The sequence below is a fragment of the Leptonotus elevatus genome, chromosome 9 (assembly GCF_054856555.1).
Source record: "Leptonotus elevatus isolate MCC_2025b chromosome 9, RoL_Lele_1.0, whole genome shotgun sequence".
Taxonomy (NCBI): Eukaryota; Metazoa; Chordata; class Actinopteri; order Syngnathiformes; family Syngnathidae; genus Leptonotus; species Leptonotus elevatus.
In genome coordinates, this window is record NC_141247.1 from 1,523,866 (window position 1) to 1,551,495 (window position 27,630).

Below are 27,630 nucleotides of genomic sequence, written 5' to 3' on the forward strand. Positions count from 1 at the left end.
TATAGCAAAGAAGCACTTCTTCAAAAGTAGTACAGCCAAAGATTTGTATGCAGCCGAAAGCCGGATGAAAGTGGCCGACTCATTCAGCCGGCCGGCTCATAGCAAGTCGAAGTCGAAGTCTACAAGTTGCATGTTACAGAGGCTCAAATTACCAGTCAAGTCACCATTGACATTGTTCACTCTGGAAATGTAATTTGTGGACGGTCCTTAACCTGGACTGTAAACCTCCGGGTGACTTTTACTCTGCTAGGCCAAGCTACATGTTGTGTGCTGAGCATGCTTTTGCTAATTAGGAGAGACCGCCCCACCGCCACACGGAATGACATGAAACTTCGTGAAATGACGTTTGACGAAATGACGTGCTGTGGATTTTACTCTGATCAGAATTGGCGCCGTAATTGGATTTTTTTTTCTTTTTTTAATTTGCAAACAGACAACACAATTTTCTCAAATATCAACATCAAGAAAGAAGACGGCCTTTTCTAGCCCATTACGTCAGCAAACTCCCATTGAAATGAACTAAGGCGGCTTTCGTTTACGCACAAGATACGTCATCACGATCACGTAACCAGGATAATGGCGTTCACCACAGTATGTTCTTATTTTGATACTTAATCGCTGTTGTAAATTCAGGGAATAAGATGTCAGAGATATTTGCACTTTTACTCTTTGTACACAATGCCTAATAATACAATACTGGAAAATGAGTTAGAAGTCTTGTATAGCTTTAAATCAGGTATAAGTCAGTTCAAGTCAGATTATACATTACAGTGCAATGAAAAATGTATGTATGTGTGAGTTTGTCTGTTGATTTATATATGTGTATAGGTTGGCATATATATGCATATGTCTAAGTGCAGTTATTTGTATGTGCAAGTTTTTATGTTGTTTTTCCTAACCTGTTGTATGTTGTTAACCTGGCTCTGCAAGATGAATTCTCGCTGTATTTGTGAATTCACAAACTCTGGAGAATCCATCTTTGTACCGAGCCCGCTGATTTTCAGACCAATCACAAAGCAACATTGTGTTTCGGGGCGGGATATGCAGCTGTGACGAAAGTGCTGAAGCCATGGGAAACAAACAAACCTAACATTGCGACACGGGTGGACGAATGCATGGACGCTGCTATTAATTGTGTTCTTGCAGAATTACTCACAGTTTCCTTGCAATTAATTGTATTCTTGCAGAATTACTCACAGTTTCCTTTTTGAAGAAGAACAGCGTGGCGTTTCATGCATTTTTATCTGGTAAAGATGTTTGTGCTTTTTTTTCCCCCATATGACGACATTCACATCCATTGCTGTGATTGGTCAAAACAAAAGTTTGGTAGGCGTGCACAAGTTCATGCACCTCAGCTCGAAGTATTGTCCAGAATGTCCCGCGTTTCAGGAGCAAATCACAATGGAGCTGTCCCTGATTGATATTGTGGAGAACTCCCTTGAGTGAATCACAATATCAATCTGGCTATTGCCAGTTTAATAAGGGGTAGGACTAGAAAAAAAAAAGTATGACTTCCAACCTCATTTGAACATGTGCCTAATGATGACCATGTATTTAAAACGTTTCTCTTAAACTTTTTTACTTTGAATTACAATATTTCTGTTTCCAGTTTATATGTTCAATAAATAAACAAACAAGCAAACAAACACTTGGTGCTGATTCTTCACCCCCAAAAATCTCATGAGGCCTAAAATGTGGCAAAAGGTAAAAAAGAAAAAAGAAAATCAAGGGGGCTAACACTTTCTCAAGGCACTGTAAATGGCAAAAAAAAGTGTGAAATTATAATTCAAGTAGTAAATTCAATAGAGCTTAACAAACTGCCAAGTTATATGCGACTCATACACAGAAGAGACATTGATTTCCACAAAGTAATTTATTCATACAGATAGACAGGGTTTACAGTCCCGTAAGGTCATCAATTATGCTCAGTTACAATTTTTCCATTAGCAGCTATGGCTGGAACTAATTAATTTTATTTCCATAAATTTGAAAAATATGAATGATTTTAAATATGTAAAGCTAGGCTCCACTTTGTGTGCGTGTGCGTGTGTTTACGCATTACCTTCTCAATACGTTTTCATTTGCAGGATTCACAGATTTGCAGAATCCCACTGTCACTTCATTTACAGATTGAATGGACCAAATACGGATTCTTGTGGAATCCCCAAACTCAGATTGTGAGTGTCGAGGAAGTGATCCAAACCAATACCACCAGTTTGGTAGGTCATACACTTAAAGAGGGCTCCAAAACCGCTGACAAAATATAAACAGCAGGGAATACAAGTACATTTGTATTGAAATCTAACCTATATCCACAGAGCTGCCAACTGTCACGGATTGTTCGTATTTTGTTACGGAAATCAACACATTCCGGCCATAACACAAATATTACGGATATTTTAAAAAGCCGCTAGCTACAGTGACGTAATGCGTCACTCCAACAGGGTCCCACGATAATGTTCTTGACAAAAGGTTAAAGGGATTACATCATGGAATTTTAAGCCCTTCCACAGTTAACTAAAAGCATATAATGATTAAATCTTACCTTTGACACCATGGGGATGTAATTTTTTTATGACATGTTAGGTATTTTGCTGGCTATCTTTCTAATGCGGAAGTAAAACGCCCGGTTCAGGAAAACCCCACCTCTCCCCGTGTGGTTGCTGCGCCACTCTCATCCGAGCCGGCTGCTGCCAAGGAGCACTGTATGGCCACGCAAGACTGGCCAGCCGTTGTAGTACAACCGTGTCTTCTTTACATGTGGAAATTGGATAGATGTTCAATTCTTCAATAAACATTTAAAACAAAACGGCTCTTTGCCGCAAGAAATCATAGTGGAGGAGGGGAGAAGAGGAAAGAAAGAAAAAAAAGAAGGGAAGAAAAAGACGATCTTGAGTGGATCGCAAACCGGAGACTTGCGGCTTACAGGGTGTGTGCATTAACCACTACACCATTCGTTCAATAATGTTCAACAGCGCAAAAAGTTTTACTTGTAGTCAACACAAGTGTCAGCCAGAACCCTTTCTGGGATTTTAAGACGGCCAATTGTCATTGCACTTTGGCATTACAAATGTGAAGGATAATGGATTGCTTTGAATTCATTTAGACAGAATGTTTACTGATAAAGGCTAATTTTGTCATGGAGGTCTCAGAGAAAGTGGGCGTGCGTTTAGTCGGCAGAGGTGGTACAAGGGTAGAGCCGCACTTCATGACGTCAAAAAGTTCCAACAGCTCGTTTTCTCAGGTTGGGAGGAGCTGGTGCTTGGAGAGCAGAATGACCTAGAATTTCTCATATAGGGGGGTGAATAGAGGAAAACACCACTTTGGTGATGTTTTTGGTGAGGAATTTGCATTTTAACATGGCTAAAAGCTCCAAAAAGTTGATTTTTCACGTTGCTGTCCCTTTAAAAAAATTGGGAAATTCAGACATATAGGTTGGCAGCTCTGTATCCACTTCCATGAAGTGGTTGGTAGTACTTGACACACAGAACTCAAGTTAATTGAAGGAACTAACTTTGTCAATCAACAACCTCGTCCATGGTGTCAATAGGATTGCAAACATTTTTGAGATTGTGATGATGGTTTGTATTTTTAAAATGGCCGTGGCTCAGGGTGTAGAGCCGACCCTGTCTAGTAACCGGAAGGTTGGCTGTTTGATCCCTGCTCTCCCCAAGTCGTGTCGTTGTGTCCTTGGGCAAGACACTTCACACACAATGCCTCCAGTGCTACTCACACTGGGGCCATAGGCGCACACTGGCAGCCACGCTTCTGCCAGCCTGCCCCAGGGCAGCAGTGGCTACTAAAGTAGTTTACCGCTACCAGTGTGAATGTGTGAGCGCACGAATAATGCATCCACTGTGAAGCGTCTTTGAGTGTCCGAAAAAGCGCTATATAAATCTAATGCATTATTATTATTATTAAATACCAGAGTCTTGCACATGTTCTTGAACCATTATAAAGAACCCTGCATTGAAGTTTTATACTTAACTCGTATACGTATACTAAAATCCAAATGAATGCCGCCAAAAACGTTAATTGACGTTTACTACATATTTTTTTCTTTAATGGGCAGTGGAAGTTGTTGCGCAGCGCTGCCTACTCAATAGACTTGTGAAATCACAAACACCCACTAACTATGGCCAGCAGATGGGAGCATTGTATCGCTTTTCAATGGGCTCCCAGTAGTATGGAATCAGACTGAAACATGACCAATCTGATGAAATAGAACGTTTTCAAGGATGACGTGAATGATCAAAGCCTTTGTCACATTAAATCTAATTCACACTAAGCGTCACTAAACAAAAATATTGCTTAGAGTGAAAATGCTCAAAATCGTTTTTGTTTTTATTTGATAACGTGTGGCAGTAAAAAAAAGAAAATATGCATTCCCTAATGAACTCTTCTGTGTCTTTCATAGGCTAGTTTTATCCAAGGCAATGATGCACTCTCAATTCGGAATTCAGTGAGCTTCAAAGAAATTTCTGCTGCTGCTTTTCCTGGTTACAGAGCTACGCCGACCATCACTGCCAAGCTCCCAATTGATTTCTTCTTTCCATTTGTTTGATTTAGCAACTTCTAACATACTGTGAAAGTCCACTTACCAAAATGGTACTTGTAATTTACATACAGGGCAAAGAATCGATTGGATGAAGCAATAATGCATGAATGAAGGTAGTCAAATCAAAACATTTTGATCATTGAAATCATGAACTGAACAGATCAAACAATTAAACAACGATGCATAGAATTACGCAGGAAAAAATACAGAAAGTTGCACGATACAAACACACATTTAAATTCATAATCAATCAGAAGTCTATGCCATGCCTCTTGAGAAGTGTCTGAAGCATCTGGTTGTCTTGTTGCTAGGACAGATAATGAGATAAATAAGTTCATTTGATGTTTGAGTCAAAGTATCAATCAATCAATGTCTCTAAAGTTCTTAATTATGTCATGCCTGGAAGTATCTTTGCTTTTTCCCCAGATTAATTTCATCATTGCTAATAAACACAGGCTGTGTCCGAATGTCCACCCTAACACCTCATTCACTACATAGTCCTGCACTATATACAGTAATTGCCTAATATATAGTGCCCTCAGCCTGTTTGGCAATTCGGACAGCAAACTCACGACTTGCTCCTCGTCGCATATCATGTGAGAATGTTGTTTGCACACTTTATCATATATGTAAATAAATCATTATTTTGTCATCAAAAACACATTTTCATTCCTTTTGTTCTTGTTTTATAGATGGGAAAGACTGATGAGATGTCACTAAACCAAAAAATATTTGTGTCAAAAGTCACTGTTGTGCAGAAAATTTATATTTTCACAAAAAGCTTGTTTTCTTCTTATTTTTTCCATTATAACTTGGTGTCACTCAAATTACCTATTTTCAAATGGTGATTACTAAAGAATGAAATAAGGTAGGATCATACTTTTTTATATAATGAGTATAGAATCGTTCATATGGTACCTACGTAGTCATAGCACACAATATTCTTGCCTTGAGAAATCGGCTGGCACTTTAGTTGTATTTTTGGATAAGATTTGGCATTTAAAGAGTTAAGCATTGCCTCTTTATAAAGGGCAAAATTTAATACACCGCCCCCGTCATATAGTATTTCAAAAATTCAAAAAGTTTTTTTCCCCCAGTTGTTGTCCCAGGTCTTGAGATGATGCATGCCAAGTTTCAAGTAAATCGGATGAATCGTCAAGGACAAGGGGGCAAAAGTATGACTCCTGTGAATGTGCAAAAATTTACCAAAATTGGACATTCAAAAATTCATATCTCACTTCCTTTACATTTTAGGATATGGCTTTCACTGACTTTTTTGTACGTCTCAGGGTGCTACACGACACGTGCCTGCAAATGTTTGTAGCCCTAGGACAAACATGCTATGATAGGGCTCCCTTGGGGGCGCGACAAGTGTGTTCGTTTTTTTGACAACTTTAAAAATCTCAAAATTTTCACCAGGTCCGACGAGTGTACAATACAAAGTTTGATGAGTTTTCTACATGTTTAGGTCCCAAAAATGCGATTTTTTCAGAGAAAACGTAATAATATTAAGAAGAAGAATTTCTACTGATACACTAGGGACCTTGCAGCGGTCGCTGCTCAGTCCCTAAAAATCATGATTATTTTTCCATAAGAATTTTATTGTGTGGGGAAACCAAACCAATATAACTATGGACTAGTTCAGATTTGGAACAATGAACTAAGAAAAATGTCAATTATGAACTATGAACTGAACTAGTTACTTTTAAAAGAGCTGAACTTTGAACTAGTTTGCGTAGAAAATTAACTTTCCTAACAATGATTTCAAAGATGTTTGCAAGCAGTTTACATTTATTTAATTCCATCAAAGTTGTACTGTTGCACATTTAATGAGTGAAGTTGTCAGTGTCAGTTCTTAATACTAATTTTATACAGCATGTGACCATGTATTTTTACATTGATATAGTCCCCCTCAACCAGTCTAAAACAGAAGAAAACAATGCCTGAATTGGTATGAATACAAACTAAAGGGAAACAGAAAAACACACGCACACACATGGTTTATGACCCAAATTCAAGCTTTCAACAAGCATGCACTAAAATGTCAAAAATAATGACCAGGAAATGTAGACAGCATTAGTAGACACCCGTTGGTTTAAACTGTTTGATTTAGTGTTGAGTATCCCTTTAAAGCACACCAAAATGCCGGAATTAATGAAAAAGAATGAGTGTTACTGTTACCTCTTAAGGAGTCACACAGAAACACACCAAGATGGAACTAGTTCCCCCCAGTCTTTCTAGCAGATAACATGGCGTTGCAAATCCATTAATTAATTATTAAAATGTTTACATCGATTCATATTTTAAGCAGTTTACATCGACATTAAATCTATTTTTAACGTATATCGTTACATCCCTAGATTTTACTTTGTAGAACAATTTTCGGGCATGTTATGGACCAAACCAGGAACTGAATCTTTATCATTTTATGTTCTCAATTTAAAATAATGTATTGTGGATTGATTATTAAATAATTGTTAGTTGCAGCATTGATATAAAGATACGGCAATTCCACCACCTAACATCTGTTGCCAACAATTCAGTGAATCAACACGAAATTTTGTGTAAGCAGTGAATACTTACTAATTGATCAATTTGCTGTTGTAGTTCTGTAACTCTTTGTACGAGATGATCATAGCTCCCCTTCAGCTTGTGCATCTTCTGGTCAGCACGGGTTTTTACCGACACTAGAATTCCTGCAACATATTCAATCATCACATTAAATACTAAGATAGACAAGGTTGTAAGATGTGTGAGGGCCAGTCAATAAGTATCCAGAATGTTGTCATAATTCTTAAATTCACTAGAAAACCTTCACATTTTAAACACTCAATTATTGAGGAGTTATTATTCCATGCACAAGGTTGCATTCTCATAGTGAATCAAGTTTATTAGTTTTTAAAAATTTAAGATGGCCACCAAGCTAGAAGAGTGCTCAAGTTTGAGGAAAGTAATTCGATTTCTCCAAGATGGTGTCAAGACAAGTGAAATATACTCTAGAATAGTAGTTCTTAACCTTGTTAGAAGTACTGAACTCCACTAGTTTCATTTGCGCATTCACTAAAATTACGTTTTCAAACTCCAGAAATATAGGTAGGTCCTATACTTACATGTGAATCCGTATTGTACTTAATTGTCCGACAACTTTCTTTTTCTTTTTTTTGCTTGACATAGTTAGTATGAGGGCGGCACAGTGGCTGACTGGTTAGCACGTCCACCTCCCAGTCCAGAGGATGTGAGATCGAGTCCAGGCTTTGGCCTTCCTGGGTGGAGTTTGCATGTTCTCCCCGTGCTTGCGTAGGTTTTCTCCGGGTACTCCAGTTGCCTCCCACATTCCAAAGACATGCATGTCAGGTTAATTGAACACTCTAAATTGTCCCTAGGTGTGATTCTGAGTGTGGATGGTTGTTCGTCTCTGTGTGCCCTGGTTTGGCTGGCAACCAGTTAAGGGTGTACCCCACCTACTGCCCGAAGCCAGCTGGGATAGGCTCCAGCGCCCCACACGACCCTTGTGAGGACTAAGCGGTTAAGAAAATGGATAGATGGATAGTTAGTATGAAGGTATTCAGGGGGGCATCTTGCTATTAATGGGCTAAAGCATTCAAATATGGCAGAAGTTAGGTCAATGATGAAGAACGCAGTGGTAGACCAGTAGGCATTTCAACTCCTGAAACCAGAAAGGCACTTTAAGACCAGAAATCATCTTAGCAGATAGAAGTGTGAAAGTTGAAGACATAGTGGAGAGGTTTGTAGTCTCCATTGGTACTGTGCACTGACGTGTGCATGAAACCTTGGGGTTCAGCTAAGTGAGTGCTTGTTGGATCCAAAAGGATCTGCAAGGACTAAGATTTCAAGAGTCAAGGTTACCACAGTCAACTCTGAAAATTACTGTGAGCTGCTAATAAGGTGAAAGAAAACATTATGAACAAAAGAAGAGGGCTTCCGGCAAGAGGTGCGATTTTCCACCAGGACAATGCACAACCCCGTACAGCAAACAACCTTGACAAAAATTGTTTAATTTGGCTCGGAGCTACTCAGACACCCTCCATACAGTCTAGACCAGTGGTTTTCAAACTTTTTTCAGTGATGTACCCCCTGTGATTTTTTTTTCAGCCAAGTACCCCCTAACCAGCATAAAGCATTTGTGATTAAAGGGGGGGAGAAGACGTAAAACTGAGTGCTGTGCCATCATTGTCTGATTTTACTTTGGAACTCTTTGTATTTGATGTGGTCTCTTGAACTAATTGGAAATAAAAAGATAACTAAAATAAATAATTTTATAAATAATTTTATTATAAAGATTTGTGCACATAGAAATTATTATCAACATAAAGTGTCATCTTTTGGGATCATAGTAAAGCTCTGTTCCCAAAATGAAATTATTAACTGAATCTTTGAAAGTTTTCAAGTGATTGACAGGGGATTCTAGGTGGCATATGACAATTTGGGTCGAACCGTTACGGTATGGGGGAGATACTGGGTTTTTAGGACACTGAAATCGAATAGCTTATGGAATTAATTTTAAGAACTTGTATTTTCTGAAATATTTACATATACCGGTACTTTTATAATATATTTTAAAATCTCACGTACCCCCATTTGAGAACCACTGGTCTAGACTTAGCCCCATCTGACTTTCATCTGTTTGGACCACTCAAAGACCACAGTGATCATTGATGGTCATTGATGCTGTGAGCAAATGGATTCGGACACACCCCAGGGATTAATTACTTTGAAAATGCATTAAAAAGAGTAGTGATGTAGAAAAATGAAAGGGAAAAAAAGTCTTATCTTAATTCAATAAACAGTTATGACAAAATTGTGGATACTTATTGACCGACCCTCCTATTTTGTAGTGACAGTAATCAAGAGCGGTCTCACAATCCTACAACATACGTTTGTATCTGTTAAGAGCAAGTCTAAGTAGAATTTGATGTAGATTTAATTAAATAGCAGAAGTTGTTCTTCGTCCCCTAATAAAGATGTTGTACTACAACTGGCGCTAATGATTTTCCAGATTGCAATTGCAATAAAAAGAAAAACTAAACAGAAGAAGATTGTATACAGCACCTTTCAAGGACAGGTTTAGTTTATTGTGTTGCCGTGCATGGCAGGATACTCACGTTCCACAGTCTCTTCATATCATCTAGAATTCAGTATTTGTGAACTACAGTTTTACTCACCATTTATGATTCTAGCCACCCTCCAGAGACGCAGCAGGATAAGTAGGCCCATTCCATCAAATACATCATTATGGAAGATGAATACTACATCCAGCACAAAAGACAACATCACCACCAAAGCATCAAACACCTCAAACTTATGTTGGAAGAACTCAAGGCGATATGCAAACAGTTTGCCAGCGATCTCCACCATGAAGAATGTGAGAAGTGCCAGGCTTAGGTAGTGAAACACCTGCCAAATAAGTCACTGGTTACAATCGTTTTTTTAATGGATAGTAGTAGAGTTGATGTACAGCGAGGAACAATAATTATTTGATCTCCTGCTAATTTGGTACATTTAAAAATAAATTTAAGGTTTTGATTTGTATGCTATATAGTCAAATTATCAAATAAAAACTTAAGGTGGAAAACACTTGATAGAAAAGTTACAAATTAATTTGTGTGACTTTGGAAAACATTTAAACCCAATGCCATAAGATGACTTGTAAATTATGTGGAGAGTCAGTAAGGTGGTAGGTTTATTCTTCTTTCCAGAGCTTCTCTATTTCCTTAATGTTTTAAGGCTGTTGCATGACAACTCAAAAGGTTCAGCTCCATCTTCAGTCCTATTGGATTAAGGTCTGGTGATTGGCAAGGCCACTCTTTTGCGTGTGATTCTTCTTCTTGGTTACCTTAGCTATGTGTTTTGGGTCATTCTCATAATAAAAGACAAATCCACAACCAGTGGATAGAACCTCAGTTTTCTGCCACAGGGAAGAAACATTTTAAGGTAGATTTGTACATCAGGCACATCAAAAAACAAACAAAAAACTACAATATAGTGCAAAATGTAAAACTTTTTGTCAGTCATTTCAGAAAGTGAAGCTTAGTTTATATAAATTAATTGTACATACCTAAAATTCAGTGTCTCTGAAAATTACAAGAACTGCGGCAGCTATTAAGGGCCCTCGCAGCCCGGGCCACTTTGAGGTACTTGCACATTGGAATTTGAATTATTATTTTTTTAATGGCACAATAAACCTTTACATATGGATTTTTTTGTTTTGTATCAGTCCTGATGTGTATTTAAAATGTCATATTTCTGCCACCCACATCAGCATACTTTTTCTTGGTAAACAGCGAGAAAAACCACAACAACATGCTTCTTCTTCTTCTTTTCCTTTCGGCTTTTCCCTTCAGCGAATCAGTTGCCTCCATCTAACCCTGTCCTCTGCATCCTTTGCTCTCACACCAACTACCTTCTTGTCCTCTTTAACTACATTTATAAACCTCCTCTTTGGGCTTCCTCTCGACCTTCTGCCTGGCATTTGGAAACTCAGCATCATTCTGCCAATATACTCATTATCTCTCCTTTTGACATGTCCAAACCATCTCAGTCTGGTCTCTCTGGCTTTATTTTCAAAGCCTCTAACATGTGCGGTCCCTCTGATGTACTCATTCCTGATTCTATCCATCCTGGTCACTCCCAAAGAGAACCTCAGCATCTTCATCTCTGCCACCTCCAGCTCTGCCTCCTGTCTTTTCCTCAGTGGCACTGTCTCCAGACCAAACAACATCGCTGGTCTCACCACAGTTTTATAAACATTTCCTTTCATTTTAGCTGAAACTCTTCTATCACATCACACCTGACACTTTTCTCCACCCATTGCAGCCTGCCTGCACACGCTTCATCACTTATTTTCCACACTCTCCATTGCTCTGGACTGTTAACCCTAAATACTTAAACTCCTCCACTTTCTTGGTCTCTTCTCCCTGTAACCTCACTCTTCAAAAATGGGCACCAGCACACTTCTCCTCCATTCCTCAGGCATCTTCTCACTATCTAAGATCCTGTTGAACAACACAGTCATACATTCTACTGCTACCTCTCCTAGACACTTTTATACCTCCACAGGTATATCATCAGGACCAAGTGCCTTTCCACACTTCAACACTTCATCCTTTCTAATCTTTGCTACTTCCTGGTCCACTTCTGCACCTCTTCATTCCACCACCAAGTATTTTTATCTCATTTCTTTCCAGATGACACATGTTGAATTATTAACATTGTTTTTCAGTTTCAATTTATATTTTAGCCGTTTTGGATTTAGTTAACTCAGTATAGCTCAATGAATAGTATTGTCTATTGTATTCTTATCTGTCTCTCTCGCCTGAGAAAAGAAGGGCAACAAGTTTCTTTTCCACTATTATCTAAAAGGGAGTATAGCCTAGTACCGGTCTCAGTCGGTCGAAGTGAGTCCAAGGACAGGCTGATGTATTATTGTTTTTTTCTAATCTGATTTATACCTATGGGAACTTGCTGATGGGAGGAGAGAGGGATTTTCTTGTATTCACTGATTTTCAATAAATGTACTGTGTGCTGGAGGAGGAGACACACTTTTGAACAGAACACTGCTTGGGTGACTTAATTTGTGTGATCAGAAGCTTCTGATAATGATACCTTTGCAAAGGGACTTCTTCACCAGAATCTCACCATTCAGTTAATTGAACACGCAAAGAGTAGAATACAAATATTGTCTACTCTAACACACACCAAGGACTGTACTACCTGTCTCCCTGATCACATTTGCTGTAGTTGTCCAGTCATTTGGAAGCACCTCCTGACCATCCAGAGCCTGTCTCAACCCCTTCCTGAAAGTCATACAACACTCTTCCTTTTTCAGCTTCCACCATTTCGTCCTCTGCTCTGCCGTTGCCGTCTTTGTCTTCCTCACCACCAGAGTCATCCTTCACACCACCATCCTATGCTGTCTGACTACACTCTCACCTACCACTACTTTGCAGTCACTGATCTCCTTCAGATTACATCGTCTACACAAGATGTAGTCTACCTGTGTACTCCTACCTCCACTCTCCTTGTACTCCTGTCTACTTTCTTCAGTCCTCTCAGGGTCCCACTTCTTCTTAGCTTACCTCTTTCTCTGGATCCACTTCTGCACCTCCTCATTCCACCACCAAGTCTCCTTATCGCCTTTCCTTCCAGATGACACACCAAGGACTGTCCTACCTGTCTCCCTGATCACATTTACTGTGGTTGTCCAGTCATCTGGAAGCACCTCCTGACTATCCAAAGCCTGTCTCAACTCATATAACATTCTTCCTTTTTCAGCTTCCACCATTTCATCCTCTGCTCTGCCTTTGCCATCTTTGTCTTCCTCACCACCAGTGATCCTACACACTACAATCCTATGCTCTCCTTCAGATTACACCGTCTACATAAGATGTGGTCTACCTGTGTACTCCTACCTCCACTCTTGTAGGTCACCCTATGTTCCTGCCCCTTCTGGAAGAAAGTATTCACGACAGCCATTTCCATTATTTTTGCAAAGTCAACCACCATCTGTCCTTCTGTGTTCCTCTCCTGGATACCAAATCTGCCCATCACCTCCTCATCACCTCTGTTTCCTGCACCAAGATGTCCATTGAAATCTGCACCAATGACACCTCTCTCACTTCTAGGGATGCTCTGCATCATTTCATCAAGGTCCAACCAAATGTTTTCCTTCTCCTCCAGCTCACATCCTACTACCTGTGGCGCATACTCACTAACAACATTGATCATCACACCTTCGATTCCTGGCATCAGGCTCATCACTCTATTTGACACTCTTTTTACCTCCAGGACGTTCCCAACAAACTCCTCCTTCACTATAACTCCTACTCAATTTCTCTTCCTATCTACACCATGATAAAATAACTTGAACCCTGCTCCTAAACTTCTAGCTTTGCTCCCTTTCCACCTGATCTCCTGAACACACAATATGTCCACCTTCTTCCTCTGCATCATGTCAACCAGCTCTCTACCTTTTCCTGTCATAATTCCAACAACAAGTTTTGGCGTCAAAAACGGCTCGGTATCATCTCTTTTAGCGTGTGTGCGAGAGGGCGCAGGAAAATGGCTTCACGCACTGAAGTGCTCGCTGGACGTGCACTCGTCGTTGAGAAGCATGAAGCGCTAATTAAGCTTATTAAGGCTTATTGAGTGTAGCACTCGCTGGCCGTCCACTCCTCGTTGAGAAGTATGACGCGCGAATTAAGGCTCCACGGGCGCGCGCAAGCAGAGTGGAAGCCACGTGACAGCACTGGCATTGCCTACGCATGTTTTCAATAAACACATGAAGAACACATTTGTTGTTTTCAATTTTCAGTTTTAGAAACGTTTTGTAACAAGAGGAAATGTTTTTCGTGGAGAAGCAGAAGAAGAAGCAGTGGACTTAAGGTGCGTTCGATGAACAGGCACACAGTAGGAAATCACGGTTATGCATAGAAAAATCTTAGACGACTGACAGAGCAACAGACACAGGTTGTGACGCATTTTTGACACTTCCCTTAAAAATAAGTGGAGTGTGAATTATTTTGTTTCTAATTTGTCGTATTTGATTTCGCATTTGACTAATTGGGAGCGAAATGGAGAAGAGCAGAGACATGCGCGCACACTCAAGCAACATTACATTGAGTCATTGGAGTGCCACTGTATTGCCAATATTTAAAACGGATGACATCAAATGCAGTCAAATACAGTACTTCAAAAATATGGCATGCAATGTGAAAGCACTTACAGTATAAACATAAATATATACAGTATGTACATAAATTAACATGTATGCATCCCAATATTTTGAATTAATAATAAATAAAAAATAATTTGAAGTTATTTTGTCAGTTTTAATTTTGCTGCCTTGAATGTTTATCAGCATTTTCTAAATAATTTTTGGGGGGTTGTAAAAAAAAAAATCTGATACAGCCCATAGTGTAATAACGGCCAATAACGTAATAAATTTACCCTTTACTTTTTTTCAATATGTAATAGGACCATAACGTATTAACTGACCAATAACGTAATAAAAATCCTGAAACCTATAACCTGATAACTTTTGGCTAATAACGTAATACTTTAATCAGCCAATAATGTTATTACGTTATAGGTTCATAACTTCTTCTTTTTTTTTACGTTATTGTTCAGTTATTACGTTATGGGCCTATTACATTTGGAAAAGGGCAATTTTTTTACGTTCCAGGTCGTTATTTCGTTATTGGCTTCAATGTCAATTATACCCAGATTTTATTATACACGGACTGGCCCAGTCTCTTATCACCGACTTGACTGTAAAATGTTATGTAACTCAAGGAACGTGGATTCTGTGCCTCTCCATTTATTCTCTAGACTCTGGGGCGTTGATTTCCAAATGAAATACAACATTTACTTAAATCTGAAAAGAGGACTTTGGACCATTGAGCTACTGTCCAGTTATTTTTCTCCTGAGCCCAGGTAATGATGTTTCTGATGTTGTCTGGTTCAGGAGTGGCTTTACATAAGAAATGTGACATTTGTAGCCCAATTCTAGTATTCATCTGTGTATGGTGGCTCTCAATGCACTGACTTCAGCCTCAGCCCACTCCGTATGAAGATCCCCCAAATCCTTGAATTGATTTTGCTTGACAACCCTCTCAAGGCTGTGGTTATCCCTGCTGCCGTGGCACCTTTCCTACTCCATTTTCTGTTAATATGCTTGGATACAGCACTCTGTGAACAACCAGCAAACATCTTTAGCAAAGACCTTTCCTTCCTTTTGAGAGTGCAGATAGTTGTGCTCTGGACACCTGTCAAATCAGCAGTCTTCCCCATGATTGTGTACTATAGCCTATTGACCCAGACTGAGAGATTGTAGGCTCAGGAAACCTTTGCAGGTGTTTTGAGTTTATTAGTTGTGTTTTAGGAGCATGTTTGTTTTGTTTTTACCTCCAAACACTAGGGGGCAATGTGTTTGTTTACACCTTAGCCATGGCCAGGTTGTACTTAATTGGGGCTCCACTGGGTGACAGGTTTTACTGATTGGGGAAGCAAACAATTTTCAACGGGTGTGATCTTGTATTTTCAGTGTTTATGTTGTTACTCTGAGAGTTGTGGTTTTGTGAATCAATAATTAAATGTCAACCATCAATCCAATCAAGAGAGAATTCCATTGTTTTTTTTAAATGCCTCTTTTTTTTACAGGATGTCAAAATTAAACAACAGTCAGCAGTGTAGCGAACAAGTGGTAGTGGACAATCCCCTACAAGCTGATTAGGATGTGACACCATGAGTTTCCAACATTTAATCTTTTCACAATATTCAAATTTCCTGAGACGCTGAATTTGGGTTTTTAATTATCTGTAAGCATAATCATTAAAATGACAACAACAAAAAACATGCGCTTGAGTTATTTTAAGCCGAGTAATGATTCTGTGTAAGTTTCACTTTCCGAAATGATCGACAAAAAATAATGAACTTTTTCAAAATATTCCTTTTTTTATGTACTTTATACCATATACAATATATTCATAGGTACATAACAGTATATATGACATTGGTGATGGGAGAAAGTATTTGGCCTCTTCTTTTTTTAAAGCTGCCCTAGGGAGGAATTTGCCCCCAAAAAATCTTTACAATAGCCTTTTTATTTGACCATTTACGACTCAAACATCTTCTAATAGCAGATTAACACCTAATATGTTCACATTGGGTACTACTGCAAGCCTCTAGTCCAGTGGTGGGCAAACTCGGTCCTCAAGGGCCGGCGTCCTGCAGGTTTTGGAGGTTTCCTTGCTGCAACACAGCTGATTTCAATCAACAGGATCGTTACCAAGCTTATGCATGGCTTGCTGATGAGCTGATCATATATCAGCTGTTATGGAGAAGGGAAACAGCCAAAACCTGCAGGACTCCGGCCCTCGAGGACCGAGTGTGCCGAGCCTTGCCCTAGCCAATAGTTTTCAGACTGGATTTGGGTTCAAATTTCCTGCCCTCTGTCTGCGGATGTGACGTCATGTGCAGTAGTGTTAGTTTGGTCAACAAAAACTAAAAAAATATATATTTCGTTAACACACATTTTTAAAACTAGACAAAAACCCTCATCATTAAACAATAACTGGGACTAAATCAGTATGCATTTTCTTAATTTAACTAACCTGTTTCATCCATCCATCTAATTTCTTCCACTTATCTGTTGTTGGGTCATAGCAGCAGCAGCTTTATCAGGAAGCCCAGACTCCTTCTCCCCAGCAACTTCATCTAGCTGGGGGGATCTCAAGGCATTCCGAGGCCCGACAAAGTCTACCTAGCGTGTCCTGGGTCTCTGTCCTTGTCCTTGAGATATAAACTTAACAACAGGAGGGGCATAGCTCAGGTGATAGTGTGGCCCTCTCCCAAGCTGAAGGTCATGAGTTTGTTCCTCAACCCTTGAATGACTTATTATTTTCAATTCTTTATTTTACTCTCTTCCAAGTGTAAATATTACTCTAAAACTGAGTTTATTTGGTCCCACTCTAAATAGAGTCAAATTTATTTTACAGAATTTACTGTGTATCTTTTATAAATAATGTAAAACAAATCTGCCATTACAAAATGAGATGACAATTTGTTCATCTTGTCTCCACACTGCTGGTTGATTAGAAGCATCTGCGGCTAAAGCCAAACTGTGGCAAGGTTTTTAGTTTCTGGACCTGGATTTTCTGCCTCTGCTTGTCTCGTATTAGCCCCGTGGTTGAACTGGTGTTTCAGATCTTAGGTGACTTTAAGACAGCTATGCAATTGACTGGGCACAATTTGGTCATGAACAAAGAAAATCAGCAAAGGATCAAATAAATATTTTTTGCATTATGTTTGGATCAAACATGAAAAGTCTCACCTCAGGTGCAACATGGCCATGTTCCAACTTGATAATGGATAAATCTATCAGTAGCTCTGCCAGAACAAAAATTGCATCTAGGACAACTAGACACACCACCAGCACCTGTTGATAAGTCGAAGAATCAGTCATGTTGATTTTTTTTTAACTCTCGTTTATGAATTATAATGAAATTTTTAATAGGGGTGTTTATACTTTTACATGCGCTGTACAGCACATAAAGAGAAGAGGGATTTGTTTTCTTCGTAAGAGTAGTGTAAATCGATTGTTGAATACAGTGTAATTATTTAACGTGTGAAACTTTATTAGAAATGCGGAGTCCTGAGCAACTTTTAAACCACTTTTAAAGACTCATTTTTATTTTAAGCTTGCTTTTGTTTAAATTATTTTATTGTATTTGTGTATTTGCATGTATGTCTTCTTTTATTATTCTAATTTTTCCTATTTTGATGTTTAATTCCTTAATTTCCTCATGTCAGTTTGATTGCTGTTATGTATATGTATTTTTATTTGTTTGTAAAACACTTTGCAGTATTGCTTTAAAGATGCAATATAAATAAATGTATTACTACCACCACTGGTCTATTTAAATTAGGATCACTCAAGGAGCGATGTATCCGACACAAGAGACTGCCTGAAACAAAAACATGGTTTGACTGCCATATGCATATGGTATTTATTTTCAGTTTTTCTGTGCAGGGAAATGCAGCGTAAGGTGAAAGTAGAAGTGGCAAAGGCCAAACAAGGGGCTTACGATGACTTGTATACTAGGTTCAACAGTAAGGAGGGAGAGAATGATCTATACAGGTTGGCAAGGCAAAGAGATAGAGATGGAAAGGATGTGCAGCAGGTTAGGGTAATAAAGGATAGGGATGGAAGTGAAGTCACAATAGTGTGATGGGAAGATGGAAGGAGTACTTTGAAGAGTTGATGAATGAGGAAAATGAGAGAGAACGAAGAGTAGAAGAGGTGACTGTCGTGGACCAGGAAGTAGCTTAGTAAGGATGAAGTGAGAATGGCATTGAAGAGGATGAAGAGTGGAAAGGCACTTGGTCCTGATGATATACCTGTGGAGGTATGGGAGTGTCCCGGAGAGGTAGCAGTAGAATTTCTGACTGGGTTGTTCAACAGGATCTTAGATAGTGAGAAGATGCCTGAGGAATGGAGTAGAAGTGTGCTAGTGCCCATTTTTAAGAACAAGGGAGATGTGCAGAGTTGTGAAAGAGTAGTTGAAGCTAGACTGAGGGCAGAGGTGAAAATTTGTGAGCAGCAGTATGGTTTCATGCCAAAAAAAAGAGTACCTCAGATGCAGTATTTGCTTTGAGGATGTTGATAGAGAAGTACAGAGAAGGTCAGAAGGAGCTGCATTGTGTCTTTGGAGATCTGGAGAAAGCTTATGACAGGGTGCCCAGAGAGGAACTGTTGTTTTGTATGAGGAAGTCTGGAGTGGCAGAGAAGTATGTTCAAGTTGTGCAAGACATGTATGACCACTGTAAGGCAGTGGTGAGGTGTGCTGTAGGTGTGACGGAGTAGTTCAAAGTGCAAGTGGGACTACATCAGGGATCATCTCTGAGCCCCATTTTGTTCCCTATGGTAATGGACAGGATGACAGACGAGGTTAGACAGGAATCTCCATGGACTATGGTGTTTGCAGATGACATTGTGATCTGTAGTGAGAGCAGGGAACAGGTGGAGGAGAAACTAGAGGCGTGGAGGTTTGCCCTGGAAAGGAGGGGAATGAAGGTTAGCCGTAGCAAGATGGAGTATCTGTGTGTGAATGGGAGGGACCCAAGTGGAAGAGTGAGTTTACAGAGAGAAGAGACCAAGAAGGTGGAGGAGTTGAAGTATTTAGGGTCAAAAGTCCAGAGCAATGGAGAGTATGGATGATTTGTTTCTTCCTTCATGTTGCCTTGATGCACTGAATTGCTACTTGAGTCATCCATCCATCCATCCATTAACTACCGCTTATCCGAGGTTGGGTCGCGAGGGCAGCAGGTTCAGCAAAGAAGCCCAGTTTTCCCTCTCCCCAGCCACTTCATCCAGCTCCTCCGAAGGGAGCCCAAGGCGCTCCGAGGCCAGACGGAAGACATAGTCACACCAGTGTGTCATGGGTTGTCCCCAGGGCCTTCTCCCGTTAGGATATGCCCAGAACATCTCACCAGGGAGGCGTCCAGGAGGCATCCTCATCAGATGCCCGAGCCACCTCAACTGGCAAAGGAGTAGCGGCTCTACTCGGAGCCCCTCCCAAATGACGGAGCTTCTCACCCTATCTCTACGGGAGAGCCTGGACACCCAGCGGAGGAAATTCATTTTGGCCACTTGTATCCGGGATCTTGTTCTTTCGGTCACGACCCTCAGCTCTAGACCATAGATGAGGGTAGGAACGTAGATTGGCCGGTAAATCAAGAGCTTCCCCTTTCAACTCAACTCCTTCTTCACAACGGACCGATACAGAGTCCACATCACAGCAGACGCTGTACAGATCCGCCAGTCGATCTCCCGCTCCATCCTGTCCTCACTCGTGAACAAGACCCCAAGATACTTGAAATCCTCTCCTCCACTTGGGGCAGAATCTCATCCCCGACTCAGAGAGGGCACTCCACCTTTTTCCGACTGAGGACCATAGTTTTGGATTTGGAGGTGCTGAGATTCATCCCAGCTGCACTTTGCTGTGAACCGTCACAGTGAGAGTTAGAGATTGCGGCCTAAAAAAGCCAACGGCACCACATCATCTGCAAAAAAATGCAATGTTGAGGTCACCAAACCGGACCCCCTCGACGCCTTGTCCGCGCCTAGAATTTCTGTGCATTAAGGTTATGAACAGAATCGGTAATATAGGGCAACCTTGGTTGAGTCCAACCCTCTCTGGAAACGAATCTGACTTATTGCCAGCAATGCGGACCAAACTCTGACATCGGTGATACATTGACTGAATAGCTTGTATCAGAGGCTCCAGTACCCTGTACTCCTGAAGCACCCCCTACGGAACTTTCAGAGGGACACGGTCGAATGCCTTCTCCAAGTCCACAAAACACATGTAGACTGGGGGGGCGAACTCCTATGCACCCTCGAGGACGCTGCCGAGGGTGTAGAGCTGGTCCACTGTTCCGCAGCCGGGACGAAAACCACACCTCCTGAATCTGAGATTCTACTTGAGTCATGTAGTGTAATTTAGCCTTATTGATAACTTACTTTTAATTTCATTAACTCATTTGCTCCCAAAAACTTATATATACGTTTTTTTATTTTTTTTATGCCAGAGCATACAGAAAGATTTGATGCAGCCTCTCAATTGCAGAGAACGGCTGAAGAAATGGTAGTTATTACAAAAACAGCTAGCAGGTGGCAGCAGAGCAAAAGAGATCAACTAGGGCCATGTTGAAAAAGCTAACTTATCCAAAGCTCTAAACAGATTTGTGAATAATGATGAAACTTAGCTATATTCTCATGCTAATTACTGCAAAATGGAAATAGATCGAAATATACTTTTTTTCTGATGAAAGAAGTGACTCTAATCTTTCTTTTGGTAGTTTCCATGTTTTTATAGAAATAGAACACAATATTCTGTGGGCCTTGCAAAAGCAGTCAAAATCCAGTAAACCAGCTGGGAGCGAAGGGGGTTGCTTCAGTGAAAATAGCTGAGAGTGAATGAGTTAAGCAACATGCTAATTTAAAACATACCTGGAAACGTGCAGAGCTGTAGAGTTTTTTCAGGGAATCTCTGAAGGTTAAGGTTTCAGGGTACTGCCCAGTGGCAGAACTCAGTTCATCACTGTCTGCATGCAGTTCTTCATCCTCCCACTGGCCAGGCTGCTCATCTCCCACTGCAGTGAAATGTCTCAAGTACTGAGCCATGACAATCTCTCGGAAGGCTAAAGAGAAGAAAGTACACGTAAAATGCATTTTTTTACCACAGGGCCCACCAAGCATTTTCCGGCCTAAAGGACGTCTGATAGACGTCTAATGGCAATCTACCGCTGGCTTTTTAGCCGTCTAAGTTTAGACTAGCCGTCTAATAGACACAAGATGCTACATCCAAAGTCCTATATATGCGTCGAAAATAATGGTATCAGCATGTTACTTGTTACTACTTGCCAATACCGATACCATTGTTTTAATGCAGTGTCGGGGCCTCTCCCGATACCGGTATCAGAACAAATAGTTATGACAATTCATATTAAGTGTTTTTGGATCTTTTAAATAGGTTTCAGTAACACTAATGTCATGCTTATTTTACCAATGGATGGATATAAATACATCCCTTAATGTTAACCTTAACCTAAACTATCCTAATTAAATCTATATATATACATACAGTGCTGCTCAAAAGTTTAGGCTGGATTGTAGTAATTTTCAGTGTTCTCTAGTTGCAGATGATCTGCTTCACAGTGGAATTGTGAAGCTAATTTTTTTTAGATGACTTTATAGCTTTCCTCAGACAAATGTGCTGTCACTACCCACTTCCTGAGGTCCCCTGAGATTTCTCTTCCTCTCAGCATGATTGACCTGTATGGGTATCACCTGGGTAAGACTAAAGTGATGTGGTTATGTCTCTGTTTCAGTCAGTGATGCACAATTTCTTTGCTAAACCTCTCATTTCATTGGCCCATTTCAGTGGTTAATTTAGCTACCAATTTGTCCTACCTGATCCTACTTGACTGCTTGTTTTAAGCAATGCAGCTCAGAGTTCACTTACTTTTGCACCTACTTGAATTGACCAAAAACTATTCTTAATTTAGTTTTGACTACACAATTGATAAAAAAATATTTAAAAAATAATAGAACAATGCGTTGAAATGCTAAATCGACACCTGTTATTTCAATGTAATGGTTCAGATTGAACAGCAAAATCAGGTTAAAACAATTGGAAAATCCAAATTGCTCAAGAGATTCACAACTTTTGAGCAGCACTGTGTGTATATATATATATATATATATATATATATATATAAACTCTGTTGAACCGTCATTTTAATGTTATTTATGCACGTGACTAAAAGCATTTGAGACATAACATCCATCCACTGCAGTATTATGACCTCATTCGAACAAGAAAATACCACAAGGAGCAACAATAAAATAACCAAACTTTGGCTGATGGCGCAAAAGATGAATGAGCTTAATGCAGAGGTGGGCATCGACTGCCGGAGTCCTGCAGGTTTTGCATGTTGCCCTTCTCCAACACAGCTGATATATGATCAGCTCATCAGCAAGGTCTGCATAAGCCTGATAACGATCCTGTTGATTGGAATCAGCTTGTGTTGGAAGTGAGAAACCTCCAAAACCTGCAGAACTTGAAGACCGAGATTTCCCAGCTCTGGTTTAATGTGATTTTCAAAGTTGTGGCTGATGTCATTTGTTGAGAGGTCAAACTTCCAAAACACTTAAAGGATTAAAATCTCGGATTATGTCCTTACATGCTAATGAAATAGATTTTGCAGTGAACTTTTAACTGTTCCTGAAAATTCTTGGTCAATATATTTTCCCTAAGTTAAGGGTTGCTATGGACATTTGAAAGATGCAAGTACCAAAACTTAAACCCCTTTTTCTCAAAGCTAGGTATTTCAACCTTCCAAGATTAAAATTGCTGTAACTTTGTCAATGTTTGAGGTGCGTCCATGTATTATATATCATTTTAAAGGGAATTCAGTGCAGAATTTGAATATATCAATATCTCAATTTAGATTTTTTGGGGCACAAAGACCCTGTTGTCACATATATATATTAGGGGTGCAACAATATGTGTATCTTTATTGAATTGAATACGGGGGTCACGGTTCGGCACATACTGAATCAAACAATACGCAAGACTTTATGACGACGAGGAGCTGTGCTTGTCTACTCCACATTTTTTTACGCTGCGTTGTGTGCAGACCCATTCACTACACAGTGCTGCCCACCTGCGTTTCTCCACTCCCTCCTTGTGTTGTGTTCATGACGTCTCTGTCTTGCCTGAATACACATACTGTATTCGAGTGTGCTCCTGATTGGTCAACTGTGAGAAATCGTGCTCCTGATTGGTCGACTGATTTCACGCTTGAAAGCGTGCCTTGAACAAAACTACAACAGTATCTCCTCCTGCAAGTGTCACACAATGCTACTAAACTACGTCAACGGCGTGCCTAAAAATAAGGTGCGCCTTTTGTGTGCACCAAGTTCCAAAATCTGTAAACGTTGTTGTGCAACTTTGAAAAGCACTCCGTTGGACTGACTGTATGAGAGCATTTCCACTGACACATTGCTTTGTAAAGGAAATGTAGATTTTTAAAACAATGATGTCTATTGACTACGATTTTTTTAAGTTTGCGAACATTTTTGGTAACACTTTATAATACCGTTTGTTAGTTAACCATTTGTAATACATTAGTTAAAGATGAAGTCATGAGAACTCATGTTGAACTAATAAATTGTAAATATGAAAAGATTAGGAATAAATAATTTACAAATTGTTAGCTAATAACTTGTAAATGCACTAAGAAAAGATGAAGTGATGATGAGCTATTATCTGAACTCATGATGAACTAATAATTTGAAACTATTGGACAATTATGAACTCATAACTTGCAAATATTAACTAATGATTAACTCATGATTCAGAAATACCATTAATAATAATTAAAATGCATAAGTTAAAGATGAGGTCATGATGGGCAATTATGAATTCATGTTGAAAAATGTGTATCTGTGGTATTGACTGTAATACTTTTTGCAGATCCATTCCAACGTTCAATATTGGTGATTCCGCCAATATTTGACTGCAAATGCCTTACTGCCTTTTGTTATCATGAACAAACTATATTTTCATATCAACAATTCATTTACTCATCTTTTTTCAACCCCTATTCTAAAGTGGCAACACATTATCATGTTCAAATGCTTACCATGTTATCTGCTATTATTTGTATATCATGAACAAGTATCTTTTCATGTCAACAACACATGTACTAATATTTTTCACCTGATAAAGTGACCACACACGTACAAAATGTTTCAAGTAACATTTTATTTGTAAATGTCCTCTAAATGTGAACAAGTCTTTAAATTCAGTATGTTTTACATTGCCAATCTAAAATCCAAACACATTTTTCAGACAAATTAATTATTCCTAGAGATTAACCTAAGAAACCAGTCCATACATCTACATTGTACTAGTTCTTTAAAAGGGCTGCCTGTTCCAAACCCTTTCAAGTTGTTGATACTGTTACTGAAAAGGTAGTACACATTTGTTATCATCAAAATCATTTGTCTGAAAAATCTGTTTTGATTTTAGATTGGCAATGTAAAACATACTGAAGTTAAAGACTTGTTCACATTTAGAGGAAATTTACAAATAAAACGTTACTTGAAATATTTTGTACGTGTGTGGTCACTTAATCAAGTGAAAAGTACATGTGTTGTTGACATGAAAAGATACTTGTTCATGATATATAAATAGTAGCAGATAACATGGTAAGCATTTAAACATGATGTGTTGCCACTTTAGAATAGGGGTTGAAAAAAGATGAGTAAATGAATTGTTGATGTGAAAATATAGTTTGTTTATGATAACAAAAGGTAGTAAGGCATTTGCAGAGAATTTGTTCACATTAAAATATAAGTTGTAAATGATAACAGTCTACAAATATTGGCGGAATCACCAATATTGAACATTGGAAAGGATCTGCAAAAAGGTTTGTATTACAGTCAATACCACAGATACACATTTTTCAACATGAATTCATAATTGCCCATCTTGACTTCATCTTTTACTTATGCATTTCAATTATTAGTAATGGTATTTCTGAATCATGAGTTAATCATTAGTTAAAATGTGGAAATTATTAGTTCATAATTCTTCAACTGTTGCAAATTACTGCACTTTAATATGAATTAACATTTGCTCATAATGACTTCATATTTTGTTTATGCGTTTTAATGATTAGTAATGGATATTTCTTAATCATTAGTTAATTATTAGTTAATATTTGCAAGTTATGAGTTCATAATTGTCCAATAGTTGCAAATTATTAGTTCATCATGAGTTCAGATAATAGCTCATCATTTCATGGAACGTTCTATGTATGTACTTATTTAAATTTCACTTAACTTCATAAGAGATGCTGCTTTTTGCTTTTGTTAAAATTAAAACGAAAATAAGTGAAAGTTTAACATTTCAGTTACCGGTATATTAAAATTTTGGAAAACTATAGAAAAGTATTTACTTTTTTGTTAGAATTTTAAAGGTAAAGCTGTCTATGCTGCATATTTAAATTAAAAGAAAAACATAAAACATGTTGAATTTTTTTTTAACAAACATGTTTTGGATTTTTTATTTTACTGCAAAAGAATATCGGCTCCAAATATTGGTTATCAGCACTGAACTAAAGCAAGCATTAACATAGCATTTTTTTTTATCCACTGATGCTATCACACCACAACAAAAAGGTAAAATATTTGTTTATTGTTTAAATACTGTACAGGGTGCAAATGTAAAAAACATAAACAGTAATTCAAATAGGAATTTTCTGTTTTTGGAGCTTGGGAACGGATTAATTGCATTTACATTTCATTCATTACATTATTATATAGGAAAAAAATTTGGGGAGGTTGAACAATTCGGACTTTGAACAATTCACAGGAACGAATTATGTTTAAACTCCGAGGTACCAGTGTAGTTACAAAGGAAGGGATCCGCTGACAGTACATGTCCATGCTGCTTTTCCACCAACAAGCCCAGGATCTTTGAGTTCTGGGTAAAGGGAGTTATTGGTTGTAAAAGTTCCGCAGGGAATTGATAATTGTGTTTCCACAGCGTCTTAGAGTTCTTGGTAATTAATTCAAATGAGTTTGATGACGTATGAGTTTGATAAACCCAGGCAATGTAAAAAGAACACACCACCAAATTTGACCAACCAATCAGCTTTAGTCAGTGCAGCCTGGCCCCTCAAAGTTCCAGCCTGGCTCAGCAAGACCCTGCTGCTGAGATAGTACTCGGATGCCCCCTGGGGAATTTAATTATCCCGGAAAATGTTGTTGTTGGAGGAAAAACGCGCAAACTGAATTTTACCAAGGGAAATTGAAAAGTTCTCCAAAAGTTAGCCCCTCCTCTACTTTACCCCATTTATGCAAACTGCCATTTTATTTTACTCTGATGGCCCAGTTGTGCAGTTATTTTCTTGGGTCAATATACTGTACATATGGTTTAGAGACGTGATTTGATGTCTTGATTTAGATGTCTAAATCAAGCCTAAATCTAAACTACAATGTACATTGACTGTTTAAGACATAGTAATCCAACATTTTGCCATAATTTATACAACTCAGTTACTTTTTTATTTAATATTTAACGTTTACTTTTTATATATTTTCTTGTAGCTCTGGGCTAAAATAGACCGATTATTGACGGGTGAATTTCGGTCTAGATTTAGACGAGATGTCAGTGGGTGATGTTGTCAGCTGCATCGTTTCATCATGTAAGAGAATCTGAGTTTACTTCTCTCTTTTTTTTCTTTTTTCTTTTTTAAATCTTGCAACATGTTATTGAGAAAGCAATACAGAAGGAAGCTGAAGCTGGAAGTACTGTATATAAGCCCATGAAGCCAACCACACATCAAAATATAAGCAAGTAGTAAGACAAAATATATAAAGAAAATGTTTACGAGAACAACACTTTGAGTTTCTGGTCCTACTATAAGTTACAACTTTACGCACAAAAATTAGTTGAGAAAACAAAAGTGTGTGTCAGTCGGATAAATACAATGCGTGTACATCTTGAATTCCGTCGAAATCCAAATGAGCTCATGCAGCAGATATCTGAGCGTTTTGTCACATCTGTAGTTTTTCAGTCGCGGGAGTAGCCCCGCTCAGAGGAATTCAGATACATTCGCCGTTTATTTATTTAGTTGTTTTTATGTTCAGGGGACTCAAGCTTTCCCCCTCCAGTATAAGCTATACATTCATTCGATTAATGATCTAGTTTACGCACTTAACAGCACGTTATAGTTTTTAAAATTTTGCTCACCCTCTCTCTCCTCACCGCCAATGCATTCACGAAGTTGCTCCTCGCTCTCCGAAGAAAACACAACTCCTGTAAATTTCTAACGGAAATCAGCCGGTCAGAAATTCAGCCTTCACTGACAAAGTCAAACTATTCCATATCCGCTTACTTCCACTCCTTCATTTCGACAGACACTGAGCTCTGAGAGAGGTGGTTCTGGCTAGGTTTGCGCCCTGGACGATAGAG

At 38.9% G+C, this 27,630-nt stretch overlaps 2 protein-coding genes across 6 annotated transcripts in view; one reads left to right on the forward strand and one right to left on the reverse strand.

The window, feature by feature from the left end:
* The window catches only part of LOC147167833 (tectonic-1-like), a 96,097-nt gene that overhangs the window by 60,338 nt on the left and 8,129 nt on the right, over positions 1-27,630 (forward strand). Inside the window, exons 13-14 of one of the 3 annotated variants that reach the window (XR_015095979.1) lie at positions 434-2,219; positions 4,418-4,443. The exons of 1 other annotated variant lie outside the window; for it this stretch is intronic. Coding sequence is in view for 1 of the 2 variants with exons in the window: in XM_086085049.1 (XP_085941175.1) it covers positions 2,088-2,219; positions 4,418-4,564 (279 nt within the window). In the remaining variant the exon portion in view is untranslated. Of the gene's footprint in view, positions 1-433; positions 2,220-4,417; positions 5,212-27,630 lie in introns of those variants that run through there. One more of the 3 variants, XM_086085049.1, reaches the window with a different exon arrangement.
* On the reverse strand, positions 1,866-27,630 carry hvcn1 (hydrogen voltage-gated channel 1). Of its 3 annotated transcripts, XM_086085053.1 has the most exons (7): positions 27,554-27,630; positions 27,409-27,484; positions 21,090-21,280; positions 17,409-17,513; positions 9,742-9,973; positions 7,142-7,254; positions 1,866-4,865 (listed from the first exon to the last, which is right to left on the reverse strand). In XM_086085053.1, exons 3-7 carry the CDS (start codon positions 21,261-21,263, stop codon positions 4,809-4,811), a joined length of 681 nt encoding a protein of 226 aa, XP_085941179.1. In that variant the 5' UTR covers positions 21,264-21,280; positions 27,409-27,484; positions 27,554-27,630; the 3' UTR covers positions 1,866-4,808. The 3 variants fall into 3 exon arrangements, with proteins under 3 accessions (XP_085941179.1, XP_085941178.1, XP_085941177.1); XM_086085052.1 differs by having other exon boundaries at positions 27,409-27,599; XM_086085051.1 differs by lacking the exons at positions 27,409-27,484; positions 27,554-27,630 and having other exon boundaries at positions 21,090-21,311.

What these genes read in the sequence shown, in the direction of transcription:
- hvcn1 (XM_086085051.1), bottom strand. Translation starts at nt 21,311, where the DNA reads ATGCATTTTACGTGTACTTTCTTCTCTTTAGCCTTCCGAGAGATTGTC. An exon ending in GGTGGCTAGAATCATAAATG is followed by an intron (nt 7,255 to 9,741) that starts GTGAGTAAAACT and finishes AATATGTTGCAG; the next exon opens with GAATTCTAGTGTCGGTAAAA. An exon ending in AACAGCAAATTGATCAATTA is followed by an intron (nt 4,866 to 7,141) that starts GTAAGTATTCAC and finishes TATCTGTCCTAG; the next exon opens with CAACAAGACAACCAGATGCT.